The 19,362-nt window shown below is 36.5% G+C and overlaps 1 protein-coding gene across 1 annotated transcript in view; it reads right to left on the bottom strand.

Moving 5' to 3' along the window:
- Positions 1 to 553: 553 nt before the first annotated feature.
- The window catches only part of LOC100916536 (adhesion G protein-coupled receptor E3-like), an 82,060-nt gene continuing 63,251 nt past the window's right edge, over positions 554 to 19,362 (bottom strand). The window contains exons 11-18 of the mRNA XM_031947789.1: positions 10,337 to 10,507; positions 7,588 to 7,785; positions 6,374 to 6,609; positions 3,166 to 3,232; positions 2,805 to 2,896; positions 1,701 to 1,869; positions 1,515 to 1,619; positions 554 to 583 (exon numbers count right to left, since the gene is read on the bottom strand). Coding sequence (XP_031803649.1) covers positions 554 to 583; positions 1,515 to 1,619; positions 1,701 to 1,869; positions 2,805 to 2,896; positions 3,166 to 3,232; positions 6,374 to 6,609; positions 7,588 to 7,785; positions 10,337 to 10,507 — 1,068 coding nt within the window. The remainder of the gene's footprint in view (positions 584 to 1,514; positions 1,620 to 1,700; positions 1,870 to 2,804; positions 2,897 to 3,165; positions 3,233 to 6,373; positions 6,610 to 7,587; positions 7,786 to 10,336; positions 10,508 to 19,362) is intronic.

Here is a 19,362-nt window from a genome sequence, read left to right on the forward strand (position 1 = left end):
ACTCTTCAGAAGTTGGCAAATGATACCAATCAGGATTTGATTTATTGTGTTGTTTATTGTCTAAACTTGGGAAAATATTAACAATGCAGATTAAACTTAAAAATGTTTCTAGCAGATACTTTCAACCTGCCATCCAAATCTCGTTGTTAAACATTTGTCTAAATATCCCTCTTTACATCCCAACTTAGTTCCTGGGACATAAAGATGAAATCTGTGAAACTGAGAAGATATAGCTTGATAAGTAGGAGAATTAAAAAAGAACAGGGTCATAAAAGTCCAGAGATGAGAGATAATCCAGAAGGACCACAGTGTTGAGTCAGGGCTGGGGTTTTGACTTTACTACCATGCCTTGGTTGCCTCCTCCCTCTTCCCCTTCTCTGAGTTTTCCCCAGAACATTCAATTTGAAGAAGGGCATAGAAAGGCATTGTCTCTTATCTAAATTGACCAGAATATTCTTTACTCTTTTTTATCCTACTTCTTTATGGTGTCAGGCTAATGGCAGTCCAAGAGTTCTGTATCACGAGCAGATTTTCCCTGCCCATAGGAAGCTTTTTATTTTTTGATGTTTTCTTCCTGGTTCTCCTGGAAGAGAGAAACAAAAAAATTAGATGGAAGAAGGGATTTAGGGAAAAGAGCCTATAATTCTGTGGTGTCAGCCAGTTAGACACACAGATGGAAGAATGTCAGAAATCCTCTTGTCTGCCCTGGTTTTATAAGAGAAGAATGTTTAAAATAACAGATATAGTTAGAAGGTACTGTTGATAGAGCACAGGTCAAGAAGACCTGACTTCAAATCTAGTCTCAGACACTAATGGTGTGAAATTGGGCAAGGTATTTAATCTCTGACTGGAGCAGGTTTCTCATCTATTGTTGTTCAGTTATGTTTGACTATGACACATTTGGGGTTTTGTGACTAGATAACCGGAGTTATCTGATTATCACTCCAATTACGTAATCCATTGGAGTGGTTTGCTATTTCCTCCTCAGATGAGAAACTGAGGCAAAAAAGTGACTTGCCCAGAGTAACACAGCTACTGTCTGAGGCCAGATATGAATTCACATATATGAGTCTTCTTGACTCCAGGTCTGGTGTTCTATACACTGTACCACCTATAATGAAGATAATAGCACTTACCCACCAAGGCAAAGAACTATGTGAATCTTAAAGTAGAATATAAGTGATAGTCAATACCTAGTTATTATTAGGTATGGAGATGTACCCCAGGATTTCAGGGATGTTGGCCCTAACCCCAAAGCTGTCTTTAAAAAAAAAAAAACTCCATTAAGGATAGCAGAGGCAAGAAAGAGAGAAAATGCTGCCTTACAGAGCATAAAACCCTTTAGGATGTACAGAACTATTAAGGGAGCAGCCAATGACCCAAAGCAGGATCAAGCCACCCATGGCCCAGTAATCCTGACCCTGTATTCACCCTATGAGAAGACAGAGAATGGAGAGGATTAAGTAGCAAAGGTAATGATTAGCAGGTATTAAAAAGGCAGTGGTTTTTCTTACTGTGTGGTTCTGGGTGGAACCAGAGACAACTTTGCTTGAGAGCATGAATGACTCAGATTTTGTTGGCCTGAGTGTCTTGAACCATTTTTTATATTGTTCCTGAACCTGGAAAGTCAAAAGAACCTGTGGGTCAGTTTACTGTATGTAGGGAAGGGGAAGAAAAGGAGAACTGGAATGAAAACTTGCCTGATGATTCAGGAGACAGTATACAAGGAAGATGAAGACTCCCTGAAGGCTATTGATGATAGTGAAGAGATAGCGCATGATCCGAGCAGCTGGGCCAATCTGTAGAATGCCCAGACACCAGGTGCAGCCCAGGATGCACAGCTGAGTCAGGGCTTTAAATCTCAGCAACCTAAATAGGAGGGCAAGGCAAGATCTGTTAAGTGCTCAGACAACATCTGCCTCTCATCCCCCTTGGAAGCAATTCCAATTCTTGGCAACTTTTGCCTGCCTCCTGAGCTAAGTTTCACAGACGGAGTTCCATAGACATAAATCCCATAGACAAAGTCCTCAGAGGGAGGACTGAGCTCTAGTCTTTATTCTCAGTGGCAGATAGGAATGCCAGAGTGCACAGAGCACTGAGCCTAGAGTTAGGAAGACTCATCTCTGTGAATTCAAATATGGCCTTAGATACTTCCTAACTGTGACCTTGGAGAAACCATTTTGACTCAGTTTCTTCATCTGCAAAAATGAACCAGAGGAAGAAATGGAAAAGCCCCTCCAGTATCTTTGCTAACAAAACCCTAAATGGGGTCACAAAGACTTGGACATGATTGAAAAACAAATAACAAAAATGAAATATACAAATGAGACAAAACCTGGAAGAATTTGGACCAAGGTAAGGGAGAGTAAAACTTCTTAACTGCCTTGTCATATAGGTAGACAAATTATTTGTTTCTTAAAAGTACCTTCAGTGATGGGATTAAATTTCAACTTTTATGAAGATCCAGCTCCATCCTGCCATGTGGGATGAGCATCATCATCTTTATTTTGACATCTTACATAATTTGATTTGGAGTCACACAATTCAGTTTGAACCTACTTTCTATTATTTATTACATGTGTGGTTTTGGGCAAGCCACTTATTGTTTTGGGAGGGTCTTAATTTCCTTCATTTTTAAAAGAGGGTTTTTGGATTACATGATCTATAATGTTCTTTCTAAGTCAAAATCTGTGTTCCTATGAGCTTGTAAAGTGCCCTTAGACATGACATTGGACCCAACCAGGAAATATGGCTTTGACTCTCAGAGACTTCTTGGGAATGAAGGATCTTTTGCTTTATCTTACCTTCTGTCCTGGAGAGTGGACACCTCATTGTTGAGGGAGGACAGTTTGCTTTGCAAAATCCAAATAATAAGAAGAATAAAAACAAAGTTTATCTGTGGGAACAATACAAAATTTATTGACCCAAATGTTTCACCTGGAACTTAAGTCCCATCTTGGTCATCTGCTTCCAAACCTGGCTACTCTGAGTTTGGATTCAGAATTGGCATTACATTGTGGACACGTGTCCCCACACACCAACTTATATGTTTACACTACTGCCAACAACAACTGAGGATCATTGCTTCTTGATCCTGACACTTTGTTCAGCCCCTTTGATTTCATGGTAGTCCCTCTAGAATTACAATTTAATGTGTTCATTTACAGAGAATATAATGCAGACTGGGCCAAGGAAAGCCCAGAGAAATCCCTCTTGAGTTTGGAGCCAGCACCTAAGACAAAGAAGGAAGAACAATTGGTAAGATCTGGTAGCTGAGCATGTCAACATTGATGGAATAATTTTTTTCTTAATCCAGGATGAGATGAAAACTTCCCCAATTCAGGCAGAGAGCTTTGGCTAATCCTGAGCCATATCCTGGGCTAGATTGTTGGGTATACTAGTGATGCCAACAAAAATCATTTAATTGTTTGTGGTCTGATACTGTGCTGTAGATACTCATTCATATATTTTTACCTATATTTCCACAATACTACTTTGAGACTCAGTTTATTCATCTGTAAAATGGGATTATATCAGTGGTAGATACCTCACAGGATTGTGAAACTCAAATGATGTGATTATTTGAAAGTGTTTTACAAAAAATGAAAGTGCTACATAAATGCCAATAATGTAAACATCTTTTTGTTCCTATGATGATTCAATGGGAATTTCTTCTAACAACAGATCATAATCTGCTTCTAATTTATACTGAGTTTATATAGACTTGGAGTCGGCAAAACCTGTATTCAAACCCTGCTTTTGACTAGCTGGATGATCCTAAGCAAGTCACTTAACCTCTTAACTTCCATTTAAGCCTCCATAAAATGGGGGTAACATTATTGTCACTTCAAAGGCTTATTGTGGGGATCAAATAAAATATTACATATTAAGCATCTTTATATGACTTTAAGATGTTTGTAGAAATGCTAGCTATTTTTATTATGAAGATCAAATGAGACAGTCAATGAAAAATGCTTTGAAGGTCTTAAAGTGCAGCATAAGTAGATAGAGCTTATTAATTAATTAATTATTGTTGTTTTCTTAGGGAGTCATCACCTGAAGTCAGAGAGAAGTGCCTTGCCCATAGTTATGGGTCTCTTAAGCAACAGATTTTGAATCTGGGTCTTTCTGATTCAAAATCTAATATTCCATCTACTAAGTCATGCTATTCCTGGACCTCAGAGGTTCTCCCATTGGTTAAATCATATGAGAGATTGATTGATTTTGCTGATTAAAATAGTGCAGAAAAACTGGATGGTGATCAAAGATGTATATAACATCTTCTTGGACCTAGGATTTCACTGATATAAAGAACTCTCAAATGAGGATTCTCCTTTTCATGGGGCAGATTGAACCTCCTTAACAGGTAGTGTTCATGAAGAGTTAGTTAATACACTATGAAGTTTAATGACTTGCCTAGGGACATAGAGTCAGTCTATGTCAGGCAGGACTCAGATTCAGGTTTTCCTGGTTTCAAGGCAAGCCTCTATCTATTTGCCAGATTCTTTATGTATAACGAGACAGGAATTTGAATGAGATTGATGAGAATATTGACCATGTCCCTTTTATTTTTGTTCCGTATCAAATTCTTTTATAGCTGGGACAAGAGGATCTCAGGAATAAATAAGTCCAAACTCTAAATTAGTTATCAGTAACAGAAGGCTTTGATGTTTTCTGCAGGCATGAGTAAAAAGAGAAAGACCTAATTTTAGACCAAGGGCACACTTTCTGGCTTTTCTTAATTGGCTGTGGTAGTTATAATTAAAGAACTGTCAGCCTTCACACTGATGATATGTATATTTGGCTATCTTTTTCAACAGGAAAGGGCCTAAAAATACCTTTAAATTGTGGCTACTATTTTTAGGCTTGTGTGTGAAAGAGGGGTGCCACAGGTATTATATTTAGCTATATGTATATATTTTTATTATGTATTCACTGTGCATTATGTACATATACACTCATTTATAAATTTATTTACATAATTTATGTTTATGCATATAAAGATTCCAAATTTATGATAACTAGCCTATTGCTACATCCTAGCTAGCAGGAATAATTCCATGTTTGACAACAAACTGACCTGGCTGGGAACTAGGAAGTTTCTATCTACTCAATATTGGTTTGGTCTATTACATTTACGCAAGAAACACAAAGCCTTTCTGTTCATAATAGGCTTAGCAAACTTAATCTAATTTATGTATGTAAAGTTAGCAAACTTTCTTAATATCCTAATATGGTTGATAAGTGTGTGTGTGGGTCATAGTTCAGACTACCTGTTGATTCATTCTCCCTAAGATTCCCCTTCTACTCAGTCCATGTGAATCTGCCCAACAACAATAATTAGATAGAAAGTCAGAGACTCAATGATTTGGATTCTTATCCAGGGTTCACATTCCACTACTTGTGCTGTGCCTAGGACTTTAGGATGGAGGAACAGCTTGTTTGCTTGCCTATGAGTCATAAACTACCCTACTCATGATCCTTGGAGTATTTGTATTCCTTCTTGTATGTTAATCATGCTTTCCTCACAATACTATACTTAATATAAGTCTCCGCCATTAGGACTCTAAGAAGACTTTTTAGCTGCTTAAATTGCTGGGGTCAGACTTGTTGGCAGAGAGATTGTTCTCCTTGATCAGAATTTCTCTATCATTTTCATAATGATTTTTACTCTTGTGATAAATTAGGCAAACTATTTTATGCTTCAAAAAAAGTTTTCTTTGATTGTAGTTTACAAGTTCCTGCATGGAAATCCTAAGGCTTCCATTATGGCAACAGTCCCTGAATGGAAGGTTGTGGGCAATCTGCAACCTAGGCAATAAAATGATTTTATTACTCAATTACCTCTGAAGCATGCCTCAAATTTTCCTGTGAAAACTCAAAGATCTGTGGGCCAAAGACAATCACATGAACTATATACTAAAGTTTATTCTGGGAGCTTTTAGCTTGAATATTCCCACTCAATTAAATTTGGTTTATTTTTATTCAATAAGTTTGTTAATAGCCTACACAGGCAGCTAGGTGGTGCAGTGGATTGAGTGCTAGGAAGACATCTTCCTGAATTCAAATCTGCCCTCAGAATTTACTATCTCTTTGATTCTGGACAAGTCAGTTACTCCTGTTTGCCTCAGTCGCCTCATCTGTAAAATGATCTGGGGAAGGAAATGGCAGACAATTCCAATATCTTTGTCAAGAAAAACCCAAAGGAGGTAGCAGAATCAGAGACACAACTGTAAACAACTTAATGATAAAAATTGTTTACAGGTTCAAGGCATTACAAATGCAAAAACAATTTATCCTCTCTTTCTTCCCATATAATATTATAGCATTTTCAATGGATGACAGCAGTCAGGGATGAATAAGTTCTACTTACTGGGAAGATGTTCCATAAAGGTTTGCTCTTGATGCTGCAGAAATAGCCACAATCACAGCTGGAATTCCATAGCCCAGAGGGTACATGACCTTCCTCAGGGAATGATTTACTCTGGAGTAATTGGCAACCATCAGATTCCGTGCAGTTAGAAAGAGATGAAGGCCTTCCAGCAGCAACCAGGTGAAAGATGCCAGATAGAAATAGTGCAATAAACCTGCAATGATGGAACATAGGACCTGGCAGGACAAGGATACAGTGTTATTCAGAAGAACTGCTCAGTCTGGTTGAAGTCCTTGCATTATCTCCCTTACATAGGCATTAGACAAAGAGCCTGACTTGAAACTAAAGATGTTGGTTGGTCAGAAGCAAGTACTGGTCTCTGTGGATAATGCCCTTCCTTGGAACGGAGAGAGAGAAAAGAGGGAGAGAAAAGAGAGGGAGAGGGAGGGGGAGGGGAGAGGAGAAAGAGGAGGGGAGAGAGAGAGAGAGAGAGGGAGAGAGGAGACAGGAGAGAGGAGAGAAGAGAGAAGAGGGAGGGGAGAGAGAGAGGAGGGAAGAGAGAGAAAGAGAGAGGGCGAGAGAGAGAAAGAGAGAGGGAGAGAGGGGAAGAGAAAAAGAAAGACAGAGACAGAGAGATAAAAAGTGACAGAGTCAGGGATAGAGAGAGAAAGAGAGAAGGAGAGAGATAAGAGAGATAGAGAGAATCAGAAAGAGTGAGAAGAGAGAGAAAAGAGACAGAGAAAGAAACATGGAGAGACACACAGAAATAGAGACAGAGAGGGAGAAAGGGAGGGAGGAGGGGAGAGAGAGAGAGAGAGAGAGAGAGAGAGAGAGAGAGGGAGAGAGAGAGAGAGAGAGAGAGAGAGAGAGAGAGACAGAGAGAGAGAGAGAGGAAGAGAAAAAAAAAGACAGACAAGAGACAGAGAGATAAAAAATGACAGTTAGGGATAGAGAGAGAGAGGAGAGAGATAAGAGAGAGAATCAGAAAGTGAGAAGAGAGAACGAGAAAAGAGACAGAGAAAGAAACATGGAGAGACACACAGAAATAGAGACAGAGAGGAAGAGAGGGAGAGGGAGACAGACAGACAGACACACACGCATACACACAGAGACAGAGAGAGAACAGGACATTGCAATGTCACAACAGCTGCTCCTGGCATTTGTGTCTGGAATGGGGGCAGTCAGGGGCAAGCACTTTGGAGTGCCACGAATACCTTAATCTTGGTTTGTTTAATTCCTATGAGGAAGAGGAGATTGGCCAGGAAGAGGCACAGGGAGAGTTGTAGGTGGAGGGAGGTGCTGGTGTTCTGAATGGTGTGGCACAGGAGGAACGTGAGGATGGCCAGAAAGAGACACAGCAGGGAGAGGCTCAGTCCCACATAAGTGATCACTGTCAGCACATAATCTTCATCCTGGGTTCCCACAAAAGAGAAATGCCAATCATACTTTCTGGTTCTTTGGTTCTGGAGTTGGAGAGACATCGTGCTCATAATATAAGTGTTTAATAAAAATTTGTTGACTTTATTTGATTTTGGTGTAAAGGAAGGGGAAGGTCATCAACCTGTATATTGGAATTTAGATTGTGGCTTAATCAATTATGAGCTGTGTGACTACTGGAAAATCACTAATCTCTCTGAGATTTAGTTTTCTCATCTTTAAAACAGGAATTTTCAATATGCCTAAGAAATAGTTTCTAATGACTAAGAGAGGCTTTTCTCTTTGCTCTCAATAACTAAGTCTCACTAAGTCTTGTCAATTCAGTCTCATCTACCTCTAGTCTCAGCATCTCTACTCTCATCTACAATTGGTTCTGGTCCCAGTTCACTGCCTGGATGGAGGCAACAGCCTAACTTTCCTTCATTCTTAAAAATCTTCAACAGATCTCATAATTTTCTAGCTACGATCCTAGGATCTTTCTTTTCTGAGCCAAATGCCTTGAAAAAACTTTTTATATTTATTTTTTATTTCCTCTCCTTTCAATTTCTTCCAAACTCTCTATAATCTAGTTTTTGACCTTATTAATCAAATGAGATTGCCTTCTCCAAAGTAAATTCTTAGTTGATAAATCTTTTCATAATGTTGATCCTTTTTAACTTTTCTACAACATTTGACACTACTGACTATCCTCTCCTATAGACTTGCTTCTCTCTGGGTTTTTGTTAAGTGTTTACTCTTAGTTCCTCTCTTGTGTGTCTCCCATTGCTTTTCATTTTTCACTGCTATATTATCATTCATATAATGTCTCTGTGTTTGCCCCCAAAGCTATATCTTGCATCCCATTCTCTTCTGTTTCTATACTATACATGGTGAACTCATCAACATACAGAGGTTTGATTGTCATATCAATAGATATGATTCCCTGATCTTTAATCCAGCTCTAGTTTCATCTGAGCTACAACCTGAATATCAATTGCCTACTGGACATTTTGAATTGGATATCCTATAGGTATCTCAAACTCAAGATGTTCAAAACAGAATTCATTATATTTTCCCTCAAACTCATCCCTCTTCTGAATTTCACTATTATTTTTGATAGAACCACCTTCCAGTTGTCTAGGTTTGCAACACAGATGTCATCTTTGACTCCTCATTCTTTTTTAGCCCAGATATCTAATCAGTTGCCAAATCTGTCCATTTGACTTTACTGACTTATGTAGCATCTGTCCCCCTTTTTCTACCTCCCAGTTCTCATTCAAGTCCTCATCGTCTGGTGCCTGGATGATTGTAATGGTCTTCTAACTGTACTGCCCGATTCAAGTTTCCACCTCTGTTCCAATCTATTCTCCACATGGATGCTTAAGTTAAGGTATAGAAGAGTTATGATCTTCATTGGTACAGTATGATGGAAAGAGCACTCTATCTAGAGTCAGAAGATCTAGTTTCAAATCCTGCTTCTGATACTTACTACATGTATGAGTTTGGTTAAGTTACTGAACCTTGTTAGGTCTCAGTTTCCTCACCTCTAAAATGAAGAGATTGGACTCTACTATCCCTCTGGTTCTTTGTGGCTCTAAGACTGATTCTATGATCTCCATAATTGAAGTCAGATTCATGAAGAACTCAAGTATGAGTAAATGAGATGAGCTGACCAGTGGCCATTTCTGTAACTAATGCAGAGCAGAAATTCTTAATCGTGTGTGTGTGTGTGTGTGTGTGTGTGTGTGTGTGTGTGTGTTTGTATGTGGTATGATAAACCCCCTTGAAAGTCTGCTGAAATCTATGGATTCCTTCTCAGAATAGTGGTTTGTGCTAAAAAAAAATGCTAAATATCAAGTAGAGGGCAGAGAATAATGATGGATTCTTTTTGCCTATCCAAGTTCATGGGCCCTTGGAATATAGGCTTTATTTATAGCAAGTTAGAAATCCCTGGTTTAGATAGAAACAAAAAATGTGGGAAACTCTGAAAGGATGGGATACTTGGAAAACAAGGTCTTTGTGGAAAAGCTATTAAAATTTTGATGATTCATTCTGGAGAAGAGAGAGGAGTCATTAAATCATTTTTATAGGAAGGAGAAGAACATTTACATTCTCCCAATAAAATGAATAAAAATTCCTTTAAAGAAGGGAGTATTTCATGTTTGTCTTTGTATCCTTAGTGACTATAACAGAGACTGCAACTTAATAAATGATTACTGCATTGGCATGAATCAACATATGCAGAGAATCCTTAATTTCGGAAGATAGGAGAAAGTATCAGTGTGCAACCTGAGAGATTCAGTTTGGTTACACATGCAGTGGTAGTGATTAAAGTTGGTATAGATGATTAGGAAAAGCATCGCATCACCTTTACTTAAGAAACAGGGATATTTTTCAGTTGTTAGAAACAATTACATCCCAGGATTACCTGACAGCAGAGGAAAAGAATACATGGCACTTTCCATAGGCTTTTCCTGCTAGGAGACATGATTTTGCCTCTAGCAGATTTATTGGGAAGCTTTGGTTTGGGAGGCACGATATTCAAACCTGTTGTTGAAGATCCATCAGAACAGCAAAACTAGACAAGTGGGTGCAGTTGCATCTGGTGTGTGTTTTGTTAGACTCGATGAGATTACAGTTCTTTGTGGACCAGGCGCCTCCTTCTTCTCCCTGTGCTTCCCAATAGACACAGAGAGACCTTTCTTCTTCTTTCTTTTTCTAGAACAGAGTGAGATGATTTCATTTCATTGGTTCTGATTTGACAAATATTTCTAAGATGCCATATGACATATTAAAAGAAACAGTTTTGAATGTACCAATCACCAACACCACAACCATCATCATCATAATCATCATCATTAGCATTAATTTGAATTCTTTTGCTGCTTGAAATGTGGGAAATAGGGTTTGGATAAGTGTAATAGCTTGCTCTTAGCTATGCATCACTAGTTTTTTTAGATATCTAATTTTTAGTTACTCATTGCATGTTTTTTTCTACCAGAGTTTTTCTCACATATCTTATGACATATAGAGGTGATGGCAAGTAATAAATATGCAGCAAAACAAGTATGAATTCTAGTCCAACTAAGTTTAAAAACTTTGAGTATGGGATCCATTTGGTTAATGGAAGAAACAATGGGCCAGTAACAAAGTAATGGTCGACTTAGTAAATTATTGGATGGAGACGCTATAGTAAATTTATGGAACATGCAATGAATAACCAAATTGGCAGGTCCAAGAAATTTTTTTTTTTTAAAGAAATTTTGAGTATGGGCTCCCTGGGAAATTGTGTATTTGTTGTAGAAAGAATAAACTGACTTTATTGGGGAAAAAACTCATCATTAATCACTTGGCCTATAGAAAATGGATTATTTAGGTCAACACTAAGTTAGGAAGATTGATCAAATGAGATACTTGTAAAGTATCCTGTGAACCTTAAAGCAATTATATAAATGATAATCTTTATTATAGTGGGTAAAAAATATGCAGAAAGATGAACATGAGCTCTTGTAGGTCCAACAAAATTTGAAAAACTTTGAGTATGAGATCCATATGGTTAATGGAAGAAACCATAGGACAGTCACAAAGTCACTATTATTATTATTATTTTTTTTTAAATTCAAAATCACTTGAGATCTGCACAAGTGAAAAGTATGCAGGGATGGATGAAGGCATGGGTCTTTGGGAAAATTTGTTTGGCATTAGCCCAAAGATTACAGTCTGGTCCATACATAATGGATTTTAGAAACAATAGGGAATTCATTTTTTTTTTTCCTCTCCTTTTACATCCTTTGATTTCTATGAAATTTCAAGCATAATGCCTTTAGAATACATACTTTGTTATTCCCATTTCTCATTTTATTCTGTGCTTTACACAAATAACTTAACTCTGCTTTGTAATTCAGGATTTCATCTTGGGACATTATGATTTTATCAGTATGGGAATTTTCTTTCTCAGAGGAAATTTATCTATGATTTGGTAGATAAGTCCTAGGGAATTGCCTTTAAAATATTTAAAAATATTTATTTTATTTAAAAAACAGAAAAAACCCTCAGAACATTATAATATGGCCAGCAGAATATCAGAAAGGATTCAAAATATATATAACAATAAATTTCCAGTTCAAGAAAGGATATATAATAGTGGAAGAAATTATATTCATGAGTGCCATCTTTACTTCCTTGTAGGTTGTTTTTCTTTTTCTCTGCTGTGCACCTTTTTTATTTTATTCTTTTTTTCCCCTTTCATCCCTCCACTTCCCTCAAGCAAGCTATAGTTTAAAAAAGAACATATTTATGTATACATATATAGACACACACATACAGACACAGCCCACACTCATATCTTTCCTATCCCTACCAGCTCTTTGCATTAATTCTTCTCCTTAGTAATGGCCAGAAACTGGAAACTGAGTGGATGCCCATCATTTGGAGAATGGTTGAATAAATTGTAGTATATGAATATCATGGAATATTATTGTTCGGTAAGAAATGACCAACAGGATGATTTCAGAAAGGCCTGGAGAGACTTACATGAACTGATGCTGAGTGAAATAAGCAGGACCAGGAGATCATTATATACTTCAACAACAATGCTATATGATGATCAATTCTGATGGATGTGGCCCTCTTCAGCAATGAGATGAATCAAATCAGTTCCAATAGAGCAGTAATGAATTGAACCAGCTACACCCAACGAAAGAACTCTGGGAGATGACTATGAATCATTACATAGAATTCCCAATCCTTATATTTTTGTCCGCCTGCATTTTTAATTTCCTTCACAGGCTAATTGTACATTATTTCCAAGTCCACTTCTTTTTGTACAGCAAAATAACTGTTTGGACATATATACTTATTTTGTGTTTAACTTATACTTAAATATTTAACATGTATTGGTCAACCTGCCATCTGGGGGAGGGGATGGGGGGAAGGAGGGGAAAAATTGGAACAAAAGGTTTTGCAATTGTCAATGCTGTAAAATTACCCATGCATATAACGTGTAAATAAAAGACTATAATAAAAAAATTCTTCTCCTTAACTTGCCTTGGTATTACTTAACCTCCCCCTTTCCCCCATCCATGGATCCCTCTCTTGTCGTCTTCTCACCACCTTTGCTCCTTCCACCCAGTTAGTAAGTGTTAAATGTCTGAGGTCAGATTTGAAGTAAGGTCCTCCTGACTTCAGGACCAGCACTCTATATTTCTTCTTCTTCTTCTTCTTCTTCTTCTTTTTTATTATAGATTTTTTATTTACAAGTTATATGCATGGGTAATTTTACAGCATTGACAATTGCCAAACCTTTTGTTCCAATTTTTCCCCTCCTTCCCCCCACCCCCTCCCCTAGATGGTAGAATGACCAGTACGTGTTAAGTATATTAAAGTATAAATTAAATACAAAATAAGTTTACATGTCCAAAGCGTTATTTTGCTGTACAAAAAGAATCGGACTCTGAAATATTGTACAATTAGCCTATGAAGGAAATTTAAAAAAATATGCATGCAGGCAAAAATATAGGGATTGGGAATTCAGTGTAATGGTTCATAGTCATCTCCCAGAGTTCTTTCATTGGGTGTAGCTGGTTCAGTTCATTACTGCTCTATTGGAATTGATTTGGTTCATCTCATTGCTGAAGATGGCCAGGTCCATCAGAATTGATCATCATATATATTGTTGTTGAAGTATATAATGATCTCCTGGTCCTGCTCATTTCACTCAGCATCAGTTCATGTAAGTCTCACCAGGCCTTTCTGAAATCATCCTGCTGGTCATTTCTTACCGAACAATAATATTCCATGATATTCATATTCCATAATTTATTCAGCCATTTTCCAATTGATGGGCATCCATTCAGTTTCCACTTTCTGGCCACTACAAAGAGGGCTGCCACAAACATTCTTGCACATACAGGTCCCTTTCCCTTCTTTAAGATCTTTTGGGGATATAAGCCCAGTAAGTAGTAACACCGCTGGATCAAAGGATATGCACAGTTTGATAACTTTTTGAGCATAGTTCCAAATTTCTCTCCAAAATGGCTGGATGTATTCACAATTCCACCAACAATGTATTAGTGTCCCTGTTTTCCCACATCCCCTCCAACATTCTGCATTATCTTTCCTTATCATTCTAGCCAATCTAACAGGTATGTAGTAATATCTCAGGGTTGTCTCAATTTGCATTTCTCTGATTAATAATGACTTGGAGCATCTTTTCATATGGCTAGAAATAGTTTCAATTTCTTTGTCTGAGAATTGTCTGTTCATATCCTTTGACCATTTATCAATTGGAGAATGGCTTGACTTCTTATAAATTAGAGTCAATTCTCTATATATTTTGGAGATGAGGCCTTTATCAGAACCTTTGACTGTAAAAATGTTTTCCCAGTTTATTGTTTCCCTTCTAATCTTGTCTGGATTAATTTTGTTTGTACAAAAACTTTTCAATTTGATATAATCAAAATTTTCTATTTTGTGTTCAATAATGATCTCTAGTTCTTCTTTGGTCATAAATTCCTTCTTCTTCCGCCCCCTTATTTCTTTATAGATTTTGGAGGAGACTATACCCTTCATAATATATATTTAGTGTTGCCTTTTTAACGTCTTCCCCATGTGAGTAGGTTTTCAGAACCATGAGCCCTCTTTCCCCTCTAATGCCTTTGTGTCTGTTCTTCCTCTGTACCTCATTTGTAAAACATAATTACTATTATTATCTTAACTCTGCCCCAATCTTTCTTTTAAACGACTCTGTTGCTGATGTCAATATTAAACATATGATCTACATTTCTATGTAAAAAAACAAAAACAATTTGTCCATGTTAAGTTCCTTTGATTTTTAATATTGGCTCTTATATATTAAATTTTCTATTGAGTTCAGGTTTGGTGGATAGAAAATTCTGAAAATCTGCAAGTTCATTGAATGTTCGTTTTTCTGCTTGAGCCTTTCTTGACTCTAATATCTATCCACTATTCCATGTTCTTCCTATTACTTAAATGTGTAACAGTGATCACATAAATGTCTATAATTCATTCTCTGTAACATGCTATGTTTTTGTATTTTTTCAAATCTTATTTTTGGAAATTACATGTAAAATTTTTTAACATTAGTTTTTAAAATTTTGAGTTCCAAATTCTCTTTCTTTCTTTTTCCTCCACTCTTATTGAGAAGGCAAGCAATATGATATGTTATGCATGTGCAGCCATGCAAAACATTTCCATAATAATCATATAGTGGGAAAAAACACAGACCAGAAAAAATTGCCCAAGAAAAATAAACTTTAAAAAGATTGTGCTTCAATCTGCATTCAGATTCTACTAGTTATTTCTCTGGAGGCAGATAGCATTTTTCATAATGAGTCTCTTGGAACTGTCTTAGATTTTTGTACTTCTGAGAGTAGTTCAGTCATTCAAAGTTGATGATAATACAATATTGTGGTTACTGTATATAATGTTCTTCTCACTTCACTTTGAGTCAGTTCATGTCTTTCCAGTTTTTTCTGAAAGAATACTGCTCATCATTTCTTATGGAACAATAGTATTTTATTGCAATCATATACCACAGCCATTCCCCATGTGTCCCCTCAATGTCCAATTCCAGCCCCCCACAAAGAGTTGCCATAAATATTTTTGTATATGTAGGTCCTTTTCCTTTTCTTTTTTTTTTTTAAATATGTATATATTTGGAATATAGAACTAATAGAGCTATTGTTGGAAAACAGGGTGTGTAGAGATTTATAGCCTTTGGGGCATAGTTCAATTGTTCCCCAGAATGGTTGGATTAGTTCACAGACTCTACCAACATTGCATCAGTGTCTCAATTTTTCCACATTCCCTCCAATATTTATAATTTTCCTTGTCTTTCATTAGCCAATCTTATAGGTACCTCAGAGTTTTTTATTTTGCATTTTTCTCATCCATAGTTATATAGAATATTTTTAAAAAATAAGACTATAGTTTGTTTTGATTTCTTCATCTGAAAACTGTTCATATCTTTTGACCATTTATTAATATGGGAATGACTTGTATTTTCATAAACTTGTCTCTGTTCTCCATATATTTGAGAAAGGAAACTTTTATCAGAAAAAGTTGCTGTAAAATACTATCCTTACCTCTTGGTCTAGTTTTCTGCATTGATTTTGTTTGTGCAAACCTTTTTAATTTAATATAATAAAATTATCTATTTAGTATTTTGTAATACTTTTCATCTCTCTTTTGGTCATGAATTCTTCCTTTATTGATAAATCTGATAGTAAACTATTTCATACTATCTTAATTTGTTTAAGGTATCACCTTTTATGTCTAATTCATGTACTCATTTTGGCCTTATACAGTGTGAGTGGTTTCTGCCAAATTACTTTCCAGTTTCCCCAAATATAAAGAATGAAAAAAATACAACAGAATGTGAAATATCTTATAAAAAACAAATCTGGAGAACAAATCAAGAAGAGAAAATATAAAAACAGATCTAGAGAACAAATCGAAAAGAGAAAATATAAGAATAATTGGACTACCTGAAAGTTGTGACCAAAAAAAGAACCTTTATACAACAGTGCAAGGAATAATCAATGAAAATTGTCCTGGAGTGATGGAACAGGAGAGGAAAGTAGAAATAGAAAAAAATCTATAGATTATCCCTTCAAAGATGTCCTTTGTGGAAAACACATAGGAATATTTTTGCCAAATTTCAAAACCTCCAGATCAAAGAGAAAATTTTTCAAAAACAAAACAAAACAAAAACCCAATTCAAATATGCTGGAGAATTGTACAGGACTTATTGTACAGGTCCTGCATATATACTGGCAATCAAAAGAACTATGCCTGAGGCCAAAAATATCATGTTCAGTAAAATTATCCATAATATCAAATGAAAAAAATGAACATTGCAGATTTTCAGGACTTTGTCTCAATCAAAGCCAAACTTAATAGAAAATTTAGCTTGTAAGAGCCAATATCAAAGATTAATTTCAAGGAACTCTACATGGACAAATCATTTATGTGTTGTGCATGGAAATGTATACCATATATTTAAGATTGACATTATAATTGAGTAGCTCAAAAGAAAGATTGGAGTAGAGTTGAGTATGATCTAGTTCTAAAAAGCAATACTGCCTAGGAAAAAATAAAAATAGTAATTATATTATGCAATTGAAGTGCAGAGAAAGAACCAAAACAGAGGTATTAGAGGGGGGAGGAGAATTCATAGTTCTGAAAACCTATTTACATCAGAAGTGGGCTAAATAGGAAACTATATATGTCATCCTCCAAAAATCTACAAAAAATTAGGGATGAAGGGATAATGGACAGTGGTGGAAGCAAAAAGCGTGAGTGTAAAAAGATATGGAGATTTATGGCAGTAGGACAAGGTGTATAGATCAATAGGCAAAGGATAAAAAATAAGGTGGGGTATAGAAGCATGTGTAGAATTATGGTAATGGGACAAAGTATGTAGATTAATGGGAAAGAGAGACACACAAAGAGACAGAAACAGAAGGAAAGAGACAAAGAGAGAAACAGACAGAGTGACAGAGGGAGCTACAGATAGAGAATCACAGAGAGACAGAAACACAGAAAGATATACACAGCTAGATACAGAAACACAGAGAGACATAGAGAGACAAACAGAAAGAAAGAATAAAGAAAAAGGGACCCAGAGTAGAACTTTGGAGTATATTCACAGGTAGGGAGTGTGGAATAGATGACAAATCAACAAAGGAGCCTGGGAAGGATAAATCAGAAAGATAGGAGCAGAGAGAGAAGAGAGGAGAGAGAGACAGAGAGAGAAAAAGAGAGAAGACAGAGACAGAGAGACAGAGAGAGAGAAGACACAGAGAGAAAATTCAGAGAAAGAGAGAAGACAGAAAGAGAGAGGGAGGGAGGGAGAGAGAGAAGGAGGGAAGGAGAGAGAGAGAGAGAGAGAGAGAGAGAGAGAGAGAGAGAGAGAGAGAGAGAGAGAGAGGTGGAAGGGAGAGAGGAAGACAGGGAGGATCCAGAAAGGGAAGAGAGTAGTGAACAGGGTCAAATGCTACGGAAAGGTGGATGAAGACTGATGATGAGGAGATCCTTGGTAATTTTGGAAAGAGCAATTTCAGTTGAATTATAAGGTGACAAAGCTAGCTTTAAAAGGATTGAGAAGTGATTTGGAGGTGAGGAAGTGGAGCTAATATTTTTTTTTTTTTTTAAGGAATTGATTAAGAATGAGAGAGAATATTGAATAATAACTCAAGGAGGTGATAGGACCTAATGAGACTTTTTTTTTCCTGCCTTAAAAATATGATGTGACTGGGGCAGTTAGGTGGTGCAGTAGCTAGAACATTGGCCCTAGAGTCAGAAGGAACTGAGTTCAAATTTGACCTCAGGCATGTACTAGCTGTGTGTCTCTGGGCAAGACACTAAACTTTAGCTGCTTCCTTCCCTTTAAATATGGTATCATATATATTTCTAAGCATATAAGTTCTAAGAAACCAGTAGAAAGACAGATTTAATCTTAGATGTGGAGAATGATGATGGAGGCAATCTGGCAGAGGGCTGGAGAAGATGGGATCAAGGGTGTATATAAAAGGATTAAAGTATTGTAATTTGAAGGATCACTTCAGACACTTTGATAAAGGAGAAGGAACTAGGGCAAGATATCAAGGGAATATGAGCTGAAGTAAGGTAAATGGTCTGTTTTTTTAGTAAAGCAATGAGGTTGTTTTCAACCATAAGGTTAATGGGAGTGGGAGGTAAGAAGGAGGAAATTGCTAACTAGATTTAAAGAGAGAAATAAAAATTGATAACTACCATAAAGAGTGGGATAGAAAATCAGTTGGAGAAAAGTAAAGGGATTGTCTTTTAATAACATTTGAATACAAGTGGAGGAGGTTGATGGTGAGAGTGATATAGGATTGGGATTTGGAAAGGTGTAAGTAACTATAGAACAAAGGAAAAGGGATTAGAGGGTAGTGTTGAGGTGAACTATTAGTTGAAGATGAGTTGAGAAAGGGAGTAAAGTGAAGCCAGAGCAGGAATCATAGCCTGGGAAGGTACTGAGGAATAGAGAGATTGGAGGTCATGGTGAAGATTAAAATAGTAAAATTGGGTTTAGTACTAAAGCATAGGGAATGATGTAATAATAAGAGATTATAATCAGAAATACTCATTGTTTTGAATAAGATAGATGGAGACCAGCAGATCCTTAATTAAACATTTTTGTGCCTGGACATGTGACCTGAAAATTATCTTCAGATGGTGAGCAGAATAGATTGGGGGAAGAATTTAATAGAATGTATGCCATCTGGAGCATTTTATTATTATTATTATTATTATTTTACTATTTTTTCTTAATTAACTAAGCTTTAAATTCTGATGTTTCTGAAATATTGTCAGCATCCTAGAAGTTTGGATTCAAGAAAAAAGTTTTTGTGTTCCTCTGTTCTGATTCTGATGATAAGGATGTTATCTAAACTAAGGTTTTATGGCAAATGTAGAATTGAGGCTAAACAGAAGATAATTTCTTGGTTGACTCATAAGAAGGAGAATCTGAATGGTTCTGTGATTTTGCACTTGTCCTGTCACATCAATCATTACTCTGACCTGGA

This window comes from Sarcophilus harrisii, chromosome 1 (assembly GCF_902635505.1).
Source record: "Sarcophilus harrisii chromosome 1, mSarHar1.11, whole genome shotgun sequence".
Lineage (NCBI taxonomy): Eukaryota > Metazoa > Chordata > Mammalia > Dasyuromorphia > Dasyuridae > Sarcophilus > Sarcophilus harrisii.